This window comes from Macaca nemestrina, chromosome 18, assembly GCF_043159975.1.
Source record: "Macaca nemestrina isolate mMacNem1 chromosome 18, mMacNem.hap1, whole genome shotgun sequence".
In the NCBI taxonomy this organism is placed as follows: Eukaryota; Metazoa; Chordata; class Mammalia; order Primates; family Cercopithecidae; genus Macaca; species Macaca nemestrina.
In genome coordinates, this window is record NC_092142.1 from 3,901,586 (window position 1) to 3,925,190 (window position 23,605).

At 50.2% G+C, this 23,605-nt stretch overlaps 2 protein-coding genes across 12 annotated transcripts in view; one reads left to right on the forward strand and one right to left on the reverse strand.

Moving 5' to 3' along the window:
• Window positions 1-10,092, forward strand: part of LOC105467861 (clusterin associated protein 1) — a 42,721-nt gene extending 32,629 nt beyond the window's left edge. For 5 of the 7 annotated variants that reach the window (XM_011717641.3, XM_011717643.2, XM_024788508.2 and 2 more), the window contains 4 exons: window positions 1,493-1,600; window positions 3,935-3,990; window positions 4,247-4,303; window positions 7,380-10,092. In XM_011717641.3, the coding sequence (XP_011715943.1) occupies window positions 1,493-1,600; window positions 3,935-3,990; window positions 4,247-4,303; window positions 7,380-7,532 (374 nt within the window). In that variant the 3' untranslated portion in view covers window positions 7,533-10,092. The remainder of the gene's footprint in view (window positions 1-1,492; window positions 1,601-3,934; window positions 3,991-4,246; window positions 4,304-7,379) is intronic. The other 2 variants (XM_071084008.1, XM_011717642.3) reach the window with 2 other exon arrangements.
• Window positions 10,093-12,647: 2,555 nt separating this feature from the next.
• The window catches only part of LOC105467860 (NLR family CARD domain containing 3), a 38,587-nt gene continuing 27,629 nt past the window's right edge, over window positions 12,648-23,605 (reverse strand). For all 5 annotated transcript variants that reach the window (XM_011717640.3, XM_024788505.2, XM_011717638.3 and 2 more), the window contains 10 exons: window positions 22,058-22,141; window positions 21,336-21,419; window positions 20,781-20,864; window positions 20,311-20,394; window positions 19,891-19,974; window positions 16,100-16,183; window positions 15,287-15,370; window positions 14,550-14,633; window positions 14,055-14,138; window positions 12,648-13,779 (listed from right to left, as the gene is read on the reverse strand). In XM_011717640.3, coding sequence (XP_011715942.2) covers window positions 13,689-13,779; window positions 14,055-14,138; window positions 14,550-14,633; window positions 15,287-15,370; window positions 16,100-16,183; window positions 19,891-19,974; window positions 20,311-20,394; window positions 20,781-20,864; window positions 21,336-21,419; window positions 22,058-22,141 — 847 coding nt within the window. In that variant the 3' untranslated portion in view covers window positions 12,648-13,688. The remainder of the gene's footprint in view (window positions 13,780-14,054; window positions 14,139-14,549; window positions 14,634-15,286; window positions 15,371-16,099; window positions 16,184-19,890; window positions 19,975-20,310; window positions 20,395-20,780; window positions 20,865-21,335; window positions 21,420-22,057; window positions 22,142-23,605) is intronic.

Below are 23,605 nucleotides of genomic sequence, written 5' to 3' on the forward strand. Positions count from 1 at the left end.
AATTCTCATGCCTCAGCCTCCTTAATAGCTGGGACTACAGGTGCGCACCACCACGCCTGACTAGTTTTTGTATTTTTAGTACAGACAGGGTTTCACCATGCTGGCCAGGCTGGTCTCAAACTCCTAACCTCAGGTGATCTGCCCACCTCAGCCTCCCAAAGTGCTAGGATTACAGGCATGAGCCACTGCGCCCGGCCACATTACCCTCTTATAGTAGGGGCATAGCAAAGCCTTTGGGCAGACTAACAATTACTGTTCTTCCAAACTAACTTCTGAGTCAATCATCAGAAGAGGGTCCTCCAAGTCCGTCCTTACAAAACCTGTGTGGCTCCCTGGGTGCAGAGAAGTCAGGTGCCAGGCAGTGAAAGGTCTTTCTCCCCACAGTGGAGACTCCTTCTATAGGTTCCCTTTAGGAAATATTCAGCCTATAGGTGTAAGACTCCAAAGAATGTATTTAAGAAATTAATAGGCCGGGTGCGGTGGCTCAAGCCTGTAATCCCAGCACTTGGGGAGGCCGAGACGGGTGGATCACGAGGTCAGGAGATCGAGACCATCCTGACTAACACCGTGAAACCCCGTCTCTACTAAAAATACAAAAAACTAGCCGGGCGAGGTGGCGGGCGCCTGTATTCCCAGCTACTCGGGAGGCTGAGGCAGGAGAATGGCGTAAACCCGGGAGGCGGAGCTTGCAGTGAGCTGAGATCCGGCCACTGCACTCCAGCCTGGGCCACAGAGCAAGACTCCGTCTCAAAAAAAAAAAAAAAAAATTACTTTGGAAAAAATCTGTCTTTGTGATGGGATTTTCCCCAGGGGAGAACATCACATCACCAGTTTTCACTGCCAGTCACTAAGATCATCGTTCTCCTCAGGGCAGCCCCATTCGTGCCATTCCTAGCCTGGCCTCCCTGCCTCCAGTCTTGCTGTGTTACCTTATTAGCAGCCTCCACTTCCTCATCTTTGTCACGATCTAGGAACTTGAGTTCTGGTAACGCAGCCTAACATTAGTCAGAGAATGGGTTTTTCCCTGAACTAACCAAGCACTTGACAGCTGGCTATTCAGTTTTTAAATGTTCAGATTTTCTTCAAGGGCTTCAACACAATTAATTTGAAAACTATCTTCCAAAAGTCTTTGCAGAGAATATGTAAAAACTTCACTGCTTGGCACCTGATTTCTCTGCACCCAGGGAGCCATGCAAGTTTTAGAAGGATGGAATTGGAGGCGTTTGCGTCGCTGTTCTGATGACTGTAATAGTGTTTCTAACTAATATATCCGACCCACTTTTTCCTTGCTTTGGAAAATTATTTTTTTTTAAAAAAACAGCACATCATTGTCCACATTAATTCTTCACTATGCATCTACAGGCAAATCCAGAGTCTTATAAAATCTAATGCATCCAAAGAAAGGCTAATGCATGCAAACCTTACTGGGCAGAGCTGTTTAGTTGTGATGATGAAGCCACTCCTTTGTTTTGCCTGCTTGTGTTCCTGCCAGGTAACGATGACTCGGACGTAGACATCCAGGAGGATGACGAATCCGACAGTGAGTTGGAAGAAAGGCGGCTGCCCAAGCCGCGGACAGCCATGGAGGTGCTCATGCAAGGTACCCCCGCATCTTTCGCTGGCCTTCCTCCATGTGCCCCGTTTCACAGAACACCTGGCCAGGACTGGGGCAGGCTGCTTAGTGTTGAGGCCCACAAGCGCACTGTGAATGGCCCCTGGAAGCAGCTCTTGCTCAGGTTTATCCTGTCCTGTTGTTTATGGCTCTTGAACTGTTCAGTGGTCATGTTTGCTCCTAATATTCTTACTTGTCTGTGATCCCAAGACTGGATGGTTCATATTTATGGCTTGGTATTTCTCACAGAGCCACAAGAACACATTGCCTCTGCCACTGTCAGTGCAATGATATACCTAATAGCCTGAGAATTAATGCAGAAAGGGACTTAAATGAGCATCTCTGCCTTAAAAAAAAATGTTTTTCTAATTCCTTTACTCATCACAAAACATTCAAGTAACAAAGCTCAGCGCAGTCACGCATGCCTTATTCCCAGCTACTCAGGAGGCTGAGGCCGGGGGATCGTTTGAGCCCAGGAGCTCGGAGCTGCAGTGTGTGATGATTGTGTCTGGCAATAGCCACTGCACAGTGGCCTGGCGACATAGAGGGGCTCTTAAAACTAAGTTAAAACATAAAAAGACTCAGGCAACAACATTTGTAGAGCGAATGTGAATGCTGCCCTGGGGTCTTCCTCATGTCCCACTCCCACCTGGGAGGGCTCATGGCTAGTGGCCAGGGTGGGTGTGTCTTTACAGATTACCTTTCTGTACATATACATATGCACACACATGCACACTCACACACACACGCATACACACACAAAGATCACCTGAAAAATTTAGCCTGAGTGCAACCAGACGGTATGTGTGGTTCTGCAACTTGCTTTTGTTTTTAAAAATTAAATACAATTGGGGCCGGGCGCGGTGGCTCAAGCCTGTAATCCCAGCACTTTGGGAGGCCGAGACGGGCGAATCACGAGGTCAGGAGATCGAGACCATCCTGGCTAACCCCGTGAAACCCCGTCTCTACTAAAAAATACAAAAAACTAGCCGGGCGAGGTGGCGGGCGCCTGCAGTCCCGGCTACTCGGGAGGCTGAGGCAGGAGAATGGCGTAAACCCGGGAGGCGGAGCTTGCAGTGAGCTGAGATCCGGCCACTGCACTCCAGCCTGGGCGACAGAGCGAGACTCTGTCTCAAAAAAAAAAAAAAAATAATACAATTGGAACTCTTCGTTTGTCAGTAATAGATCTGCCCCCTACTTTTTTTTTTTTTTTTTTTTTTTTTTTTGAGACAAAGTCTTGCTCTTGGTCCCCAGGCTGGAGTGCAATGTCATGATCTTGGCTCACTACAACCTCCGCCTCCCGGAGAGAGCGATTCTCCTATAATCCTGAGTAGCTGGGATTACAGGCCTGCACCACCACACCCAGCTAGTTTTTGTATTTTTAGTAGAGATGGGTTTTCACCATGTTGGCCAGGCTGGTCTGAGGTGATCCACCCATCTCGGCCTTCCAAAGTGCTGGGATTACAGGCTTGAGCCACCACACCCGGCCATGTCTGCCTATCTTTAGGTTGCATCATTTAAAGTCAAATTCTTAGGTCAAAGGTTCTGCAAATTTTTGATTTAATACTACACAATTCTCCTATATTTGCCTTTAAAAACATTTCTTATCTACCACCTGTTAATGTTTGGAGCACTGTTACTTTTTTGTTTTTTTGAGACAGAGTCTCATTCTGTTGTTCAGACTAGAGTGCAGAGGCACAGTCTCAGCTCACTGCAACCTCTGCCTCATTGTTTCAAGCGAATCTCCTGCCTCAGCCTCCCAAGTAGCTGAGACTACAGGTGTGAACCACCATACCTGGCTAATTTTTTTAAAAAATTTTTGTAGAGATGAAGTTTCATCATGTTGCCCAGGCTGGCCTCAAACTCCTGGCCTCCTGTCTCAGCCTCCCAAAGTACTGGGATTATACGCATGAGCCAACATGCCTGGTCAGAAAACAAATCTTTTTTTTTTTTTTTTTTTTTGAGACGGAGTCTCGCTCTGTAGCCCAGGCTGGAGTGCAGTGGCCGGATCTCAGCTCACTGCAAGCTCCACCTCCCGGGTTCACGCCATTCTCCGGCCTCAGCCTCCCGAGTAGCTGGGACTACAGGCGCTGCCACCTCGCCCGGCTATTTTTTGTATTTCTTAGTAGAGACGGGGTTTCACCGTGTTAGCCAGGATGGTCTCGATCTCCTGACCTCGTGATCCGCCCATCTCGGCCTCCCAAAGTGCTGGGATTACAGGCTTGAGCCACCGCGCCCAGCCCAGAAAACAAATCTTGAATGCTATTTCCTGCTTTATTTTCCAAGATCTTTATGACTTCTTCATGCTTTTGTTATTCTCAGGAAGACCCGGCAAACGCATTGTGGGCACGATGCAAGGTGGAGACTCCGATGACAATGTAAGTCCCCCACTCCCCTCAGCGGTTCTGTGTGCTCTGGGCTTGGCTGTCCCATAGATGGGAGTGGCTGAGTTGCTGCCAGCAGCCAGGGAGCCGTCTGTGGTCAGTCCAGCTATGCCTCGATGCATGGCAAGGTTTGGCCTCATGAGGCTCTGGACTCTTCCTTGCTCGTGGATGGTTCATTTCTTTTCAAGTGAATGTGCTTGCTCTGCTTTTTTCGCCTTCTCACTGTTCTTTCCATTCTCGCTTTCCAAAGATGGAAGCAGCACCAGCTCTCTTAGGTAAATGCAAGACTTCCAACTCCAAGAAGCAGGTTGGTTTTCTGTTCTGCCTCATGTGTTTGTGGGTGTCTGTCAGCCCTTCCAGGGCCAGCCAGGGGCCTCTCCCTAGGAGTGCTGCTTCCTCACTCCTGGGCAAAAAGCCACTCAAAAGGGATCCCATGGTGACAGCGGGATCACTGAAGGCCCTTATGCTAAAGAGGAGGCGCAAGCACCGAGCCTGGAGATGGGGAAAGCTCAGGCTGGCAGTCCTCAGGCCCTGGGCCGTAACCTAGAAATGAAGGAGGACGCTGAGGGCTGGGCTCAGGACCAGCCCTCCTCCCTGCTCTGTGCTGGGGAAGGAATGGTGAAGCAGCACTGTCCCCAGACCAGGCCTCTGGGGTGCTAGGCATGAGGCTGAGACATCAGGCTGCCTTGAGCTTTACTGAGTGGATAACTCCCTGGAGCACTTAACCAAAGGGGAGTCTAGGGGACCTTGGTGGGATCCGGTCATCAGGGCTCTGCTGGGCATTACTCAAGTCTGCGTTCTTTGTTGCATCCCTGGCAGTGCTGCTCAGCCCACACAGCGAAGGGCGACTAGACAGAGACTGACCCCAGGCTGCCTCCATTGGTGGGTACACCTGTGTCTGTGGCATGGCGCTAGTGGCTGCACAGAGACAGAAACAGGGCCTTGCGTTCTTGCACACAGATTCACGCATCTGCAGCCTGTGCTGCTGCGGAATTCACAGTGGGGAGAGGCCGCTCAGGCTTGCCAGCAGGAGGCACAGAGATCAGGCCTTGAATTCATAGGGCACGGTCTGTAGAGAAGCAGAGAGAGCAACTAGAATATAATTTTCTTAACAAGCTCGGGCGTGGTTGGTAAATAGCTTCTCTCTGTCTTGCCCATCCAAGAGAGAAGCAGAGGGAGTGTGGCATGGGGATGCTGGAGCAGCACCGCCTGTCTCTTCTCCAAGGTGTGCCTTCTCTCAGAGCGAATGCATTAGTCGCAGCTGAGCTTTATGCCTGGTGCTCACTTGTTTATTTCAAGGAGGCTGTGTCCATGCAGCCCTCTAGGCACAGGGTTCCGTGCTTTACGTGTTCAGGCATCCAACACGTGTCTGTTGAGTGCCTGCCACATGCCAGTGCTGTCATGGATTATGGGGAACGCAGCAGGGGGCAGAGACAAGCCCCCAGCAATAATGATGGAGCGGCGGATCCAAGGCTCATGGTGTTAACGGAAGGAATAACAGCTTCAGGGGACAGGGAGTGACAGGGAACAAGGAGGGGGTGGCATCTTCCATGAGCTCAGCAAAGGGCTCTGACGTGGTGGTGTTTGAGCAGGGCCTGAGTGGAGGGAGCAAGTCCGTGGGTTGGCGGCACCTGGGCATGTGGAATGTGCTCCTCATGTTGAGGAGCAGAGGCAGCTGGTGTGACTGTGGGTGAGCGTGAGAGGCAGCAGGGGCCATGCAAAGCCTTACAGGGTGAGATGAAGACTCTGTTCTCTGAGTGTGGTGGGGAGACCCTGGAGAATCGTGAGCCCGGAAGGGTCAAGAGCTGACACCCATTTGAGAGAAGTCGGTTAGGAGGCGCCTGCACCCGTGGAGGTCAGAGGTGATGGTGCTTGGCCGAAGGTGTGGCAGCAGAGGTGTTGAGAAGTGGTCAGGTCCTGGGTCTGTCTCTAAGAACCATCAGGTTTTGTGAATTGATTGGACACAGGCTGTTAGAGAAAGAGAGAAATGAGGGTGCCTGGGCGGGGTCTAATCAGAAAGCAGAGTTTCATTTTCTGAGATGGGGCCGACTTGACAAAGGGGCTTGGAGGGCAGATCGAAAGTTTGGTTTTGGACATTCTGAGTGTGACAGCCACATGCTAGGGTTGAGTAGTCAGGTGGAATTTAAGTCTGGAGTTCAAGAGCCAGGTCTGGGCTAGATACTGAATTTTGGGAGCCACTCTTATTTGGTTGATACCTAAGCCACAAGGATGGATGTGACTGCCTAGGGCGAGCAAGTAGAACGAGAAGAGAGGTGACCCAAGGTCCTGCGTGCACCTGCCCTGCAGAGGTCAGGGAGGAAGGGGCAGGCAGGGGAGGCTGGGGGGCATCAGCAGTGAGGGAGGGGGATCTGGACTAGAGAAGGGGCCCTGGGGGATGGAGAAGGTGGGTTTAAAGGATGAAGGGGTGATTCCACAGTCCAAGCAGAATGAGGCCTGAGAATCAATCCTAATCCATTGCATGTTTCCATCTTGATAGGAGCAGTGCTGGGGTCAGTGGGTGAGAGTCCGGGGGAACTGAAGCATTCGTGAGGGGCAGAGGTGCAGCCAGTGAGTTCAACGACTCGCTCAGGAGCTCTGTGTGAGGGGAGAGAGACAGGGCAGAGCAGCTGGAGAGGAAAATGGGATTACGTTTGGGTTTTTTTCCAAGAAGGAAATTACAGCATTTGTGTGCACCGATGGGAATGATCTAGATAGAACGACCAGCCATCCTGGTTTACATGGGACGCAGGACTTGCCGTTTTAAAGCTGGGCTGAGTTGTTGCCCTGGATCTGATGAGGAGGGAGAAGGTGTGTCTTTCACTTTGCTCCCTTTCTTTTTTTTTTTTTTTTTGAGACGGAGTCTTGCTCTGGAGTGCAGTGGTACAATCTCGGCTCACTGCACCTCCGTCTCCCAGGTTCAAGCAGTTCTCTTGCCTCAGCCTTCTGAGTAGCTGGGATTCACTTCACTCCTTATACCCATGCCTGTGTTGCTTTTTATCCACAATCTGCAAAAAGCCAAAATAGGCCTCCCTTCCCTGTCTCCAAGCCCCTGTCCTTCTTGCCATTGGTAGGGAGAGTCTCTGGGTCCATTGGCCCTCAATGCAGATCCAGAGTGCTTCTGAGACACTGTGGGAAAGCCAGCCCCTGCAGCACCACACTCAGATGCACCTGGAGTTTGGAGGATTCTGGTTGGATGATAAATTCCAGCCAGCAGTACATCGCCTCGGTCCCATCCATATGCCCTCCCACAGCCTGCCTGCCACTCTGCCGGCCTCTTCCTTCACGCAGGGATGGTGCTATAGAAAGGGAGGCAGAGAATCTTAGGACAAGATGTCAGGAATGAGGTGGAACCCCCTGTTACATCTGCCATTTTTTTCCTATAGGAGGACTCGGAGGAGAGTGAAATCGACATGGAAGATGATGATGATGATGAGGATGATGATTTGGAAGATGAGAGCATTTCTCTCTCACCAACCAAGCCCAATCGAAGGGTCCGGAAACCTGAACCCCTGGATGAGAGTGACAATGACTTCTGACCCTCTTGCCAAGGGACCCTGGCAGATTAAAACCCTCAGACTTGTAGGTAAATGGGAACTTAGAAGGTTAGGAAGGTAACACCTGTTTTGTTCACTAAGCTGGCTGGACTCATGATTACTGAAGCAATACTTATTTCTGCTTCAGCCTCCTATGTTTGCATTCCATGAAGCTTAAATAAGAATTGAAACAAATCCCTAAGATTTTTTTTTCACCTTATTTATCTCCTAAAACTTGAGGAATGCATGTGTTCTTAGTGATTCACATCCACGGGACAAAATCTCAAGGAGAAATAAGAGCTGACGCCACACAAGTCTTGGCTGCTTTTTTACTATACATTTTCTCCGAGAGTCCAGCAGAGTTGAGGCTAGAACTTGGCACTGGGGACTCATGTTCGGAATCATAGGGGGACATCTGGCTGTTAATCACTTGCACAGTTGAGAACATTTCCTGTGCTTCGGCTTTTAATTCTAGCCCTTATTTCATTTTGTCATCTTTCTTTCTTCTGCATGTTCACAATACCAGACATTAAATGTATTTTAATTACTACAATTTTCTGAAAGAAGCTTAGCTAAAGTTAAATGAAAACTGGGTTTCCTTGAAAATCAGGCGATAGAGACAGGCTCCAGATGAGGAATCCTCCATTTTCTCTCCAAAGCTGACATTCCTCTGGGAGTCAAGTTCACCTTGGATTACAGCCACCTTCATGTTTCCACGGCTGGTACTAAATTTGGAAACTCTGGTGACCTGAGCTGCCCTCTTGGAGACTCCAGACTCCCATGGCAATGACAGCCGGGACACTCTCCTTCCCTCCAGCCCGAGTTTCTCTAAAGGAGCTTTGTTTTGTCTAAAGTGTGGAAAGATATAGTGTACAACACAGGGACAGATAGGTTTCCTGCAGCTCGCTACCTCAGTGTTTCTGTAGGGGAAGGAGCCTATTAAGAAAAAGGTGTTGGTACAGATTCATGTTTCTGACTTAAAAAAACAACAACACAGGATTGAGTTAGGTAGAGTAGTAGCACTAGAAGATTTTTTCTGTTGTGAAATTAGAAGTGGAGTTGGATTTTTTTCTTTTTTCTTCTTCTTTTTTTTTTTAATATGAAAAGTACTTAGCTGGACATGGTGGCAAGCGCCTGTGGGCCCAGCTACTCAGGAGGCCAAGGTGGGAGGATCACTTGAGCCCAGGAGTTTTAGACTAGCCTGGACAACTAAGTGAGACTCCATCTCTACAAAAAATTTAAAAATTAGCCGGATGTGGAGGGGCATGCCTGTGGTCCCAGCTATTCAGGAGGCTGAGGCAGGAGAATCACTTGAGACCAGGAGGTCGAGGCTGCACTGAGCTGTGATTGTGCCACTGCACTCCAGCCTGGGTGACAGAGTGAGACCCTATCTTAAAAAAAAGGAAAAAGAAGGCCGGGCACGGTGGCTCACGCCTGTAATCCCAGCACTTTGGGAGGCCGAGGCAGGCGGATCGTGAGGTCAGGAGATGGAGACCGTCCTGGCTAACATGGTGAAACCTCGTCTCTACTAAAAATACAAAAAGTTAGCTGGGCTTGGCGGCGGGCACCTGTAGTCCCAGCTACTCGGGAGGCTGAGGCAGGCGAATGGTGTGAACCCGGGAGGCGGAGCTTGCAGTGAGCCGAGATCATGCCACTGCACTCCAGCCTGGGCGACTGAGCAAGACTCCGTCTCAAAAAAAAAAAAAAATAAAAGCACACTGCTTGTAAAAAGCATACAGTAGGCCAGCGCCTGTAATCCTAGCACTTTGAGAGGCCAAGACGAGTGAATCACCACCTGAGGTTAGGGGTTTGAGACCAGCCTGACCAACGTGGCGAAACCCCATCTCTACTAAAAATACAAAAATCAGCCAGGCGTGGTAGCACATGCCTGTAACCCCAGCTACTGGGGAGGCTGAGGCAGGAGAATCACTTGAACCTAGGAGGTGGAGGTTGCAGTGAGCCAAGATCACACCGTTGCACTCCAGCCTGGGCAACAGAGTGAGACTCCATCTCAAAAAAAAAAAAAAAAAGCATACAGTAAATTAAAAAGAAAAGCACAAAACAGTTTTCACTTATTTTTACAATTAAAAAGTCAGAAGACTTCTGAAGTTACCTTTAATAAATGTTTTTAACACCATATTTCATATTATTAAATAGGTTTTACTTAAAAGCATAATTATTTTATTTGTACCTGTCAGATATAAATACTTATTCAGGAGTTCACAAGTATGAAAAGATACACATAAATTTTAGGAACTTTCGACAATTATTTCTGTCATTTTTGCTTTTTTCTCTTTCTTTTCATAAATTTTATGTATAAGATTACCCCTTTAAAAAAAAAAAAAAAAAAAAAAGGCCAGCATTCAGTGAATTCACCAGTAATTTGAAATGCACCATATTGTAAACGATCTGCTGACAGGGAAGCCAGCGTGTTGGAGCCATGCCAGCCACCTCAGACGCCGTGGTTCCAAGACGCAGAAGAGTCACTGCACCTTTTGGATGTTACGGATTTGGTTTGCCTGAATGTGACTTGACTTCTGTTTTGAAAAAACATACAAATAGAGTTCTGTTTTCATTATGTTATGCTTTCTTCCAATGCACTTTAACACAGAAGCCTAACCTAGCTACAAAGAGCCCATCCACAGACATAGGCAACAGCTCCAAAGGGTATTTCATTGTGTCACCTGCTTCTAGATCATCTGTTAGTTAACTGACTTTGTGCAAAGTCTCACCATGTATAGCACTGCCTTGCTTGAGCAAGGAAGTTTCTGTCAACAACAAGCTGTTTGTACTCTATCATTTTTACTAAAGTATGACCCATTGTAGTGGGTCATTACTAAAGTGGTGACCCATTGTAGAATGGATCCAGGAGTCACATGTGCAAGTGCTTTATGACCTGGCACCATTTGGTTTTGGCCAAGCAGTAGAGCAGACCTCAGGACCTAAGGAGGATGGTTGTGATTAGGTCAATAAAAAACTAGCAGGCCGGCCGGGCGCGGTGGCTCAAGCCTGTAATCCCAGCACTTTGGGAGGCCGAGACGGGCGGATCACAAGGTCAGGAGATCGAGACCATCCTGGCTAACATGGTGAAACCCCGTCTCTACTAAAAATACAAAAAACTAGCCGGGCGAGGCGGCGGGCGCCTGTAGTCCCAGCTACTCGGGAGGCTGAGGCAGGAGAATGGCGTAAACCCGGGAGGCGGAGCTTGCAGTGAGATGAGATCCGGCCACTGCACTCCAGCCTGGGCGACAGAGCGAGACTCCGTCTCAAAAAAAAAAAAAAAAACTAGCAGGCCATTGCTGATAATTTTTTACTATATAATTAGAAGACTTCCTCAAATGCTTTAAAAAATGCGTATTGATGGAAAATACAAAGGAATTTTTCAAATACTCAATTTTTATTGGTAGTAGTTATCAAGAACAAAGTCCTCGGACTTCTGATGGGAAATCTGAACGACTGTTTCTCTTTTAGCTTGGACAAGAAGAAACAGATCCCTCTCATTAGCACTTTAATATCAGTGTCACATGTCTGGAAGGAAATTGTATTCATTTAGGTAAGCAACACACAACATAAATATCACAGCTGTTAGACCCAGGGGACTCTCAGGTGCTAGAATTGAGGACTCCTTTAATTGGAAGGGAGCTAAAGGGTATACCTCCTACCTAGAAGTCCTTTCTGTGTGGATATGAATTAAATTGTCTTGTCTGTTTTGCTCTGATGGGGTCTGTGTGGGCTAGCTGGCTCTGGTGTGTCCCTGATGACAGACTGAACTCTTTAACCATTTCAGACAGCTTGAAGATGTATGAACATTATTTGAAAAGGGAGAGAGGGAGGACTGTTTGTTTTCTCCACCACTTTGGCTCCTGAGGTTTCTTCAGTGTTAGGTTTCTGTAGGGCCCAGCTTTCTCCAGCGTTTGGCTACTGCAACTCTGTTCTGCTAAGCTCTTAACTCAGACAGAAACAATGCAAACCGGCAGACAGAGCATCACCTTAAAAGTACTAAAACAGCTGTCAATCTAGAAGTCTATGCCCAGCAAAAACCGTCATAAATACTGCAAGACCCATGTTCAGATTTCCCCCCTTTTACAAATAATGTTTTGTTTTGTTTTATTTCCCAGCTACTACAAGTGATCCAATTGTTCTTTGTAACAGACTTTTTCCTCCAGTCTAGGATCCAGTCAAAGATCTTGCATTAAGTTATATCTCTGTAATCTTCAATTTCACACTATCTGCAACGTTTTGCATTTTTCATGACATTGATGTTTTTTATGAGTTCAGGCCATTTATTCTGCAGAATATTTGTCAATTTGGATTTTTTTCTAATTGTTCCTTCAATGATTAGAATCAGGCAAACAGTTTTTGACAAGAATACATCAGACGACTCCGTGCTGCATCAGACTGGGGGCATGTGATGTCCACGTGTCTCATTATTGGCGATGTTTAATTCTGTCACTTCTGTTGAGGCTGCATTTGCCAGATTTCAGATTAAAGGTACCTTTTTCCCTTTGTAAATTAGGATATCACCTTTGTGGGGTGCTGTTTTGAGACTGCAAGGATATCATCTTCCCAAGACATGGCCTTAGCATCCATGTCAGCATCCTGTCCAGATGCTCACTTTTGAAGAAACATTTCAAATAGCGATTCCTTTCAAATTCAGAAGTGATCATTGCTTTATAGTCTTAATAAATACTTTCTGTGGTTATTTAGTTGATGAGAGCTGTGATGTCCATTTGGATTTTTTTCCCTCCAACACAAACAGCTGCAGGAATTGGTGCCACATAGAGGCTCAGCTTGCCTGTCTCCATGGAAGCTGTGGCCACAGCAGTGGCTTTGGAAGCCTAATAAGGAAGTGTAGTGGCTCACACCTGTAATCCCAGCACTTTGGGAGGCTGAGGCGGGCAGATCACTTGAGGTCAGGAGTTTGAGACTAGCCTGATCAACATGGTGAAACCCCATCTCTACTAAAAATATAAAAATTAGCTGGCTGTGGTGGTGTGTGCCTGTAGACCCAACTACTTGGGAGGCTGAGGCAGGAGAATCACTGGAACCCAAGAGGTAGAGACTGCAGTGAGCCAAATCACGCCACTGTACTCCAGCCTGGGTGACAGATTCTGTCTCAAAAAAAAAAAAAGAAAGAAAGAATGACATCACTGAATACATTGAATGTGCTATTGATAACCAGTGTGCCAGACTCCAGATAACATGTGCCAGGTATCACCCACGTCTTTGATTTTGTAATAAATAAAAAATGGGGCCAGGTGCGGTGACTCACGCCTGTAATCCCAGCACTTTGGGAGGCCCAGGCTGATCACCTGAAGTCAGGAGTTCGAGACCAGCCTGGCCAACATGGTGAAACCCCGTCTCTATTAAAAATACAAAAATTAGCTGGGCATGGTGGCAGGTGCCTGTAATCCCAGCTACTGGGGAGGCTGAGGCAGGAGAATCACATGAACCTGGGAGGCAGAGGTTGCAGGGAGCCGAATTGCACCACTGCACTTCAGCCTGGGTGACAAGAGCAAGACTCCATCTCAAAAACAAACAAACAAAAAAAGGCAGACTCCTTGGAGAACTCTATTGTCTCTGTTTCCAGAATGCTAGAATTAAAACTCATTTATCTTCACAATTTTCCTATAGTTTTTTCATGTCTGTAAGGATGATACCCTAAAACTTTCTTCTTGAAAAAATAAGGGTCCCCTCTGTCGCCCCTGCCACATGGATGCTCCTCACGAGCTTGAGATGGCAGCTTATCTCAGAGCATGGGATGATTTTTAACCAGGTGAGTGGAACGGGGCAGTAATAAACATTTTTAAAGGTAGGGGGCATATGAAGTATTCAGGGTGTAAATAAGCTGGAACCAGCCTCCTACACTGCTGAGCTTCAGGCCTTTGTCCCCTAGTCCCTTGGTGGTGGCCCCCTCCCTCCTCTGTGCCATAGCAGAGTACCCGTCGCCCCCTGCGTGAACCACTCCTGCACCAGGAAGGGAGCTCACGACCTCCTCTGGCAGCACCTCTCCTTTCTCCGTGCAGAGCCCCACTCTCGTGCTGAGTGAGCAGCGTTCCCAGCTCCCAGCAGGTCCCCAGAAGTCGGCCTTTCTTTTCAAAAGCTTCCAGCTGAGTCTCTGCCCATCCTCCTGCTCCATCCACCAGGAACTCCTTTTGCTCACATTTCAACAGTGCACGTGGGAGCATTTGTCTTGATGGCCTCTGAGATCATCCTGGCCCCGGAGTCCCCAATGTGGTTTCCTTGGAGGCTAGAAGACAACGGTTAAGGCAGGGCTTGAAGCCTACAGGTTCTCTTTAGTAGAGCAGGTCATAAGATAGAAAATGCAGGACCCCATGCAAAGCCTTTGTGCTTCTAGGATCCCCTCGCTACATGGACAAGGCTCAGGGTAGCCCCCCTTAGACCAGGTTTCCCTGTAGGGCTGCTGAGGGGTCTGGGGGTCAGCTGGCTCTCAGAACTGAGCAAAAGGCAATGCGTGACCTGGAAGCAGTTCTAAGGGCAAGCAGGAAGGGCAGGTGCACTCACTTGATATGCTGGAGCCTGTGGTTTCCAGACAGTGCCGTGGCAACACATATCGCCCCGCCCATCCCCAGGGAATTCTCTTGAAGACTAAGTGGAGAAGAGATGGAGACACACGGTGAGCCATCAGGGCAGAAGGAAACATCCGGGGAAGCAACACTGCATTGTCTGGGGGCAGTAACCCAGGCAGATGTATCGACAAGTGCCATGGCAACGCCAGGTGGGAGTTGACCCTGGAGACAGGTGTCTACAAGTGGCCAGATTGTCCCATCCAAGTGCGATGGAGGATATAAGACCATAAACGCAGATGCGAGTGACTTCTGACTGAAGCTAAGCAGACTCAACAAACCCAGCTACAGTGGAATGTGGACTATAATAAGTCTGATTATATTCAGGAGGAAGTAGCTACAGAGGAAATCAGGAGCATTTTATCCTGTCGAGGAGGACACAGCAGAGAACTCTGCTGCTCCAGGATGCAGGTAAGGCCCTCCAGCCACTTACTTGAGTCTCCGGAGACTTGAGTTTACCTTCAGAGCATTTGCCAGGGCTTTGGCTCCAGACACCCCGATGGCATTTCCTCTTAAGCTGTGGGGAAAGACAGGAAGCCTAAGGCATGGGTACAGGATGAGAGGTGATCCTGACCTCTGCAGGTGGGCTTGGGGCTACTTGGTAGAGGAAACAAGGACTTCAGCAGTCACAGGAGAGCAGGGCTCTGTCTTCCTCACTCCAGGGCAGCAGGGCAGAGCTGGCTGTGGGAAGCAGGGCACACAGGAAGGGGCATGGCTGGCCCAGCCAGGTGGGTTGTTGGAGCCTTCCTCCTCTTCCACTCCAAACAGAAAAGCAAGGCTGAGATAAGAGAGGCAGCCCTCCATCCGGGCAGGTCCGCAGTGCCCCCAGCAAGGGCAGGAATTCTGAGGACATGCCTGAGCCTCAGAGCTGTAGCCTCATCCCAGGACTTTGGATCTGCCCAGAGAACAAGATCAGCCACCCCGGGACCCATAAACCGGGCCTCTAGACGTGTTCAGCCTGGCAAGGCCAACCTGGAGAGGAGGGCAAATGATAGTGACTCCCAGGAAAAGGCATGAAGTGGGGCTGGGAAGCTGGTACACTTGTGCCGAAATGAAGATCACTAGGATGATTTGTGAGTTACCTGTAAACTTTGTCCCCATATCTATTCATTAAGGATTCATTGTTTTTTGGGGGGGCTGAAGACCATAGCTGGAGACTGGAATACTTACTCAAGAATCTCCAAGGTTCTGTTCACAGCCAAGGCTTCCCCTAGCACCTGAGCACCCGGAGCACCAATGGAGGCCACCTGGAGACTGGGGTGGGGAGGGTGCTGTCAATATGGGCCAGCTGGGCCCACCTCCCTCTACACACTCCATTCCCTTTCACCACCCCTTGATTCAGGGTGGAAAGTAGAGAAACAGCACTGAGAATGGTTGGCCAGCGCTATGTCTAGGCACTCCATCTCCTATCTACACTGTTGCCTAAGACAGAAATCTGGATGCTAAGGATACGAGAAATACAGGCTATCCCTGGAAGGGCTCGGGGAGAACGCTCCTTGCACCTCCTCATTACTACTATCTAGGTGTTTGAGCCCCCAGTTGCTAATGTAATATTTCCTATAATAATACTAGGAAAATCAAATACACCTTCTTTGACTTGTAAACAAAAATAACGTCTAGGTCAGGTGTGTTGGCGCACACCTGTAATCCCAGCACTTTGGGAGGCTGAGGTGGGCAGATCACCTGAAGTCAGGATTTTAAGACCAGCCTGGCCAACATGGTGAAACTCCGTCTACTGATAATACAAAAATTAGGCTGGGTGTGGTGGCGCACGCCTGTAATCCCAACTGCTTGGGAGGCTGAGGCTCGAGAATCACTTGAACCCACGAGGCGGAGGTTACAGTTAGCTGAGATTGCGCCACTATACTCCAGCCTGGGTGGCAGGGCAAGAGTCTTGTCTCGAGACAAAAAAAAAAAAAAAAAAAACATGAAAGGATGGTGGAGGGGCCGGTTTCCTGACTGCTGCGCACATCTAGGACTTACTAGAGAGCAGTGAGGGCTGTGTTGACCTTCAGCGCATGGGCCACCGCACACGCTCCGTCATCCCCGATAGCGTTCTCCTGTAAACTGGACACAGAGTGTGACCTCTTTGGGTGCATGGGGCACACGGAGCATTCTAGCAAGGCCCTGCCACGCTTGGACCTGCCAGGTTTAACTGACTACACACACCATAGACATAGACTCCCAGGGTTTGCCTGGGGATAACTGCCCTTCCTCTACAGGCCCTGCAGCCCGCTGCCTCATACTAAGCACACAGAAGGGTCTGGGGGCCTGCATGAGTCTGAACCGCCAGAGGCAAGCAGGAAATGGGACACATAGAGTGACTTGTCAGTAGGGGCTTGGGACCCAAAAAGGGTTGCTTTTCACAGCCAACCAGAAAATGAACTGAAAGCCTCAATCCCTGAGCCATTCTTGTTTGTCTTGTTTTCTCTTGAGACAGGGTCTCACTCTGCCACCCCGGCTGGAATGCAGTGGTGAGATCACAGCTCACTGCAGCCTCAACCTCCCAGGCTCAAGCGATCCTCCCACCTCAGCCTCCCGAGGAGACTAAAATACTTAAATAGAGACTGGAACTACAGGCACATGCCACCATGCCTGGCTAATATTTTTATTCTTCTGTGGAGATAGGGTCTCACTATGTTGCCCAGGCTGGTCCTGAACTCCTGGGCTCAAGCAGTCTTCCCACCTTGGCATCCCAAATTGCTGGCATTACAGGCAGGAGCCACCATGCCCAACCTCCTTGGCCATTCTTGCTTATTAGGGTTTTGTGTCATTTTTTCCCCTTCTAAATTGGAGAGAACTAGCAGGCCCTGGTGCAATAAGTGACTGAGTTTAACTCAGGTGCACATTAATACATTCAAGGCTAAGAGCTGTTTGCGTTCATTATTTTAACAGACATTTGAGTGTGGCCGGGCACAGTGGCTCCCGCCTTTAATCCCAGCACTTTGGGAGGCTGATATGGGTGGATCACTTGAGGTCAGGAGTTCGAGATCAGCCTGGCCAACATGGTGGAACCCCGTCTCTACTAAAAATACACAAATTAGCCGGGAATGGTGGAGGGCATCTGTAGTCCCAGCTACTGGGGAAGCTGAGGCAGGAGAATCACTTGAATCCAGGAGGCAGAGGTTGCAGTGAGCCAAGATCGTGTCACTGCACTCCAGCCTGGGCGACAGAGTTAGACTCCGTCTCAAAAAATTAAAATAAAATAAAAAAGACAACATTTCAGTGCGTCTCATGTGCTAGGGCTTGTATAAGGCAGTGGACGTGAGTCCCCTTCTCGAAGCTCAGGTGGGAAGACGTGATTAAATGAGCAGGTACAACAGGCCAAGTGCAGGCTGCAGGGAAAAGCAAGCAGCGTCTCCCGCCCCAGGGTGTCCGTAGAAGGCTCCCCAGAAGAAACAAGTCAAAACCCAAACTCAAAGTGGGGAGTGTGCCTGGCTCAGCTAAGGAACCCAAACGAATTGAGTTCCTGGGGAAGTGAGAAATGAGTCCAGGGAGGGACAAAGGAAGCAGATTTTAGGGGCCCCAGAAGCCACCCTGAGGGGCTGTGTGTACTTTACTCTGCAGGCCCTGAGCAGCCATTCAAGGATGGCACCCAAGATGGAACAGAGTTGCTTTGGAAAGGTCTCTAGCCAGCAGTGTGAGAGGATGGACTGAGGTGGAGGCTGCCACAGGGATGGAGATGAGTGGTGCCGATGGCCTGGGTGGGGGCTGTGGACGCAAAGGGAATTGAGTGGGTGGCAGGGACACAGAGGGGACTGACCCAACAGGACTTGACAGTGAATAGGAAGCAGGAGGTGGGCAGGCACAGTGGCTCACACCTGTAATCCTAGGACTTTGGGAGGCCAAGGTGGGAGGATCGCTTGAGCCCAGGATTTCGAGACCAGCCTGGGCAACATAGGCCCCATCTCTTTTAAAAAATTGTAAATATTATTTTAAAAAATAGTGTGGATGTGGTGGTTCACGCCTGTAATCCCAGCACTTTGGGAGGCCAAGGTGGAAGGATCACTTAAAGGTCAGGAGTTCGAGACCAGCCTGACCAACATAGTGAAACCCCATCTCTATTAAAAAAAAAAACAAAAAACAAAAAACACCAGGCGTGGTGTTGGACACCTGTAGTCCCAGCTACTCGGGAGGCTAAGGCAGGAGAATCGCTTGGACCCGGGAGGCAGAGGTTGCAGTGAGCTGAGATCATGCCTCTGCACTCCAGCCTGGGTAACAGAGAGACTCCATCTCAAAAATAAAGTAAAATAAAAATTATAGAAAAGGAAGTGGGAGGTGAGAGTGAAGTCCTTGTTTCTAGCTTGCACAGTTGGTTCCATTCACATGATGGGGAACCAAGAAGCAGGTTTTTGGGAGAGAGAATGCAGGGACCCCGCACCCCAGCAAGACCCTGAGGGGAGGTGCAGAGGGAGTGTGGACGTGCCGGTCTGGGGTGCAGGTGAGAGGCCTGGGACATGCACATGGGAGTCGTTAGGACTTTAAAGATCACTGGAGCCCAGGGAAACAAGAGCTCCAGGAAAAGAGATGCCAGGCAAGGGAAGATGACATGGGACAGATCCCTGAGGAGCCCTGCACTGAAGAGCCAAACAGAAGAAAAGAGGACAAGGCCCAGCTAGAGGGGACATCCTGGAAGCTGAAGGAGAAGAAATGGTCAAGGAGAAAGACCAATGAGGCTCCAAGGGTTAAACCTAGAGTTCCCTCACGCCCCAGCGACTCCACTCCCAGGTATATCCACCCAGGAGAAGGAAAGCTCACGTCCACACAGAAACTGTGCACAAAGGTCCACAGCAGCGCCGTTCCTAACAGCCAAGTAGAAACAACCCAATGTCCATCAGCTGATGAATGGAGAAATAAAACCTGTGTACTCATACAATGGATATCATTCAGCCTTACAAAGGAACTATGTACTGAGACTGGCTACAATGTGGATGAACCTTGAAAATCTGACACCAAATGAAAGACGCCAGCCGCAAAAGGCCATGTGTCGTATGATTCCATTTTTGGCCATGTGTCGCACAATTCCATTTATATGCAGTGTCCAGGGTAGGAAGATCATGGAGACAGTAGATTAGTGGTTGCCAGGGTTGGGGGAAAGGGAGAATGGGTAGTGAGTGCTAACGGGGATGGGTTCGTTTTGGGGTGATGGAAATGTTGTAAAATTGATTGTGATGGTTGCATCACTGAATACACTAGAAACCAGTGAACTGTATACTAAGTGGGCAGATCTTCTGGTGTGAAGATTATATCTCAATAAAGCCGTCATATGTATATATATGTGTGTATATATATGTGTACATATATGTGTGTGTATATATATATTTTGAGACAGAGTCTTGCTCTGCCGCCCAGGCTGCAGTGCAGTGACGTGATCTCCGCTCACTGCAACCTGTGCCTCCTAAATTCAAGCAATTCTCCTGCCTCAGCCTCCCAAGTAGCTGGGATTACAGGCATGTGCCACCATGCCCGGCTAATTTTTGTATTTATAGTAGAGATGGGGTTTCCCCATGTTGGCCAGGCTTGCCTTAAACTCCCGACACCTCAGATGATCCACATGCCTCAGCCTCTCAAAGTGCTGGGATTACAGACGTGAGCCAACGCACCCGGCCAATACATTTAAAAGGCAGACAAGGACTGAAATGTGCCCGCTGGCCTTAGGGAAGATGAAGCTTTGTGCCAAGGGTCACTGTATTGAGCCTCTCCCTGGTGGGTACCAGCAGGTTCACCTGTCCCCGACAGCCCCCGCCCTGCAGCCCCTGGGCAGGCCAACTTACTCTAAGCTGGTGAGGCTCCTGTTGAGCTGTAGTGCTTGTCCCAGGGCCTGGGCAGCGCCGGCCTGGATGAAATTCCACTGCAGGCTGGGCAGACACAGACACATGTGACTATGTGACTATGTGACTATGTGGCCCTGGGGCAGAGCCAAGGAGGCTCTGATGGCAGGGGGTGGAATCCCTGCAGGATGTGGCAGGAGAATTCCTGCAACCCTGTGACCACCTCTTAACACATGTCTGTCTGTGGGTCAGGAGAGCACAGGATGGGGCACAGTCTGCTGGCAGCAGTCTAGCCTGGGCAGCCCCTGAGACCTTTGCAAGGGGTGTCCCCAAACCAGGCTTGACCTGTACATCATTGGTTTGGGTGGAGCCCGGCAGCTCTGCAGAAGGGGGACAGGGCAGGGTGGAGAGCTGCAGACTCACTGAAGGGAGGTGAGGGTGCGGTTTTCTCTCACTGCCACTGCGATGGCCTGGGCACCCTGGTCGTGGAGGAGGTTGGCTGTCAGGCTAGGAGAAAGGGAACAGGAGCAAGTGAGCGGGGCTGGCTGTGAAGCCTGTGGTCCTTGGTCACCAGGGATTCCAGGGCTCAATGCCAGGTCACACAGCCAGGACGTGGGGGAGCTTCCTGGGGATACGCTGCCCAACGGCATGATCACATCCTCATCCATCCCCACCAGGTAAGGCAGATGGTGTCATACCAGCCTCACCCTCATGCAATTTACACTATGAGAGTGGGGGACTTGCCACCCGATGCCAGGTAGCCTGGCTGCACCCTCCCCAGTCAGCGCCTTCTCCAACCCTGTGATGCAGCGAGGGTGCCCGTCAGCCCAGGCTCAGTGTGGGTGTGGTCATGGCATGAACAGCCTGTGGAGTCACAGGCCCCCACCACGTACTCCAGGTTCTTCAGGGTGCTATTGGTGCAGAGGGCATGAGCGATGGCCTGGCCTCCCTCGGGACTGATGGAGTTTTCTCGAAGGCTGAAAAAAAAGGGAAGACCTGAGCTTCTGACCGGGCAGATGAGGCATCTGGCAGAGCCAAGCCCAGGTGTTTAGGCTTCTGGAAGCCCAAGAAACTGTAGGCAGGGGACCTAGGGTTCTGCACAGCCTGGGCTGAGGTGTGAAGGAGCCGATGCCAGCAAGCCAGTGCTGGGCCAGCCAGGCGCCCCCGCTTTAAGACCATCCACAGTACAGGGAGAGGATAGGATGACAGGGCCCCAGAGGTGCGAGGGGACAGGTGGCTCAGCGTGCATCTGGGAAGGGAGCAGCAGAATGGGCCACTGCGGGCAGCAGCTGTCCCCTGCACCCCAAGAGATCAGGAAGAGGGCCAGGCTGCCAGGAAGGCTTCCCCAGCAATAGATATCCCTGAGACAGGCTTCCCAGTGCCAAGTCCCTGCAGACAGGTGCCCGGTCAAAGAAACGCCATGTTTGGAGAGGGTGGCCGGGACTTACCTGAGGCTGAGGAGGGTCTGGTTGGTGCAGAGGGCCCCCATCAGTGCTGCCACTCCTGCGTCACTGATGGAATTGCTCTGCAGACTGCGGACAGAGAAGGAGGCACCCTGGGTGTGGCTGTCGCAGGACCCAGAGGGAGCTGCCCTGTCCAGTCTGGGACAGCAGGCACTGGGTTCAACAGGGAGTTGGGGGCTCCAGGGACAGTGGCAGCCACACTGCTCCTCTCCTCATCTCTCTTTCCTTGCCCATCCCCTCACCTAGCCCCTGCCAGGGGAGGGCAGGTGGGTTTAGCACAACAAACCCCCAAATTTAGACCCTGCCTTGATGTGGGTGGCCCCAGACAGCCTCAGAGCAGGGTGTGTTGGGTCTGCAGCCCCCACAGGGAGTGGTGCAGCAGGCTCCCCAAGTGTAGGTGCAGCGCTGAGCTCTCCTGCCCCCACCAAAGCTGCTACAGCTGACTCCCTCTCTAGTCACCCTTGCTGGCTTCTCAAGGACACTTGGAGCTCATCATTCCAAACACTCCAGACTCCACCCCAGCCCCCACCGTCTAGGGAAATGGAGCTAGTGGGGCAGGGGGCACTGAGGGCAGTGTGTACCCAGGGTTGATGTTGGCAGGGAAATGGCCCTGGGGGACAGCCATATTTCAGGACTGCCAGCCCACCATCTACTGGAAAGAGAATGCAGGGGGACTCGTCACCCTGGTAGGGGTCAGGTGGACTCACTCCAGGCTCTCCAGGCCCTGGTTCACCTTCAGGGCCTCGGCCAGGGCCTTGGAACCTCCATCACCAATACTATTACTGGAGAGCCTGCAAGAGAAGGGATATGGATGAGCCAGCCTCCAGGAGTTGCCAGGCAGGGCTGGGCGGAGGGATCAGGGTCAGGGAAGCCCTCATGGGAGGGCTGGCTCTGTTGTCTCAAGGATGGCCAGTGCACAGTTTGTTCTGCCTGAGGCCTGTTGACTGTAGTCTCTGCATGTGACCACCTGTTGCCTGTGAGAAATCAGGATAGCAAAGTCCCTCTTGACTCCCTGGCAAGAAGAGTCAACCCTTCAGTGATAAGTATTTTGGGGGGTTTTGTGAAGATGGTCAGGAAATGTTTTCTTCTGCCAGGTGGGAAGATAGTAAATGTGAGCCCGAGAAGGTTGGGGTTCACCCAGTCCTGGGAGTCTCCATTCTCCTCGGTTAGTGCTTTTGGAGTCCAAAGTCAGCTAACCAGCACCCACACATCCATCAGTCTATCCATCCACTCACCCATCAATTTATCTACTTACCCACCCACTCATTCATAAATCCATCCATCCAGTCATTCATCCATCCATCTACCTACCCACCTACCCACTTACCCATTCATCTGTCCACTCATCCATCCACCCACCCATCAGTCCGCTCACCTATCAATTCGTCTGTCCATCCACTCATCCACCCATCCATCCATTTGTCCATTCATCCATCCATCTATCCATCCATCCACTCACCCATTCATCCACTCATTCATTCAACCATCCATCTATCCACTGACCTGTCCATTCATCCACTTACCCATTTATCTATCCACTCACCCATTCACCCATCCATCCATTCATGTACCCATCCACCTATCCACCCATCCATCTCTACCCACCCATCCACCTACCTATTCACCCATTCAACCATCCATTTATCTACTCATCTACCCATTCATCCACATACCCACCCATCCATCCATCCCTCCATCTCCCCACTCACCCATTCATCCACTCATTTATTCAACCATCCATCCATCCATTCACCCATCCACCAATCTGCCCATCAATTCATCCTTTCATCCAGTCATCCACCCATCCATCCATCCATCCACTCATCCATCCATCCATCCATTTATTCAACCGTCCATCCATTCATTCAACCATCCATCCATTCATTCAACCATCCATCTATCCATCCATCCATTCGCTCATTCATTCAACCATCCATCCATTCATTCAACCATCCATCTATCCATCCATCCATTCGCTCATTCATTCAACCATCCATCCATCCACCCCCCACACATCCATCCACCCACCCATCCATCCATCCACCCACCCACCCACCCACCCAGCCATCCATCCACCCATCCATCCATTCACCCATCCCTCAGTCCACTCACCCATCAATTCATTTATCCATCCACTCATCCACCCATCCATCCACTCATCCACCCATCCATCCACTCATCCATCCATCCATCCATCCATCCATCCATCCATCCATCCATCCACTCAGCCATTCATCCACTCATTCATTCAACCA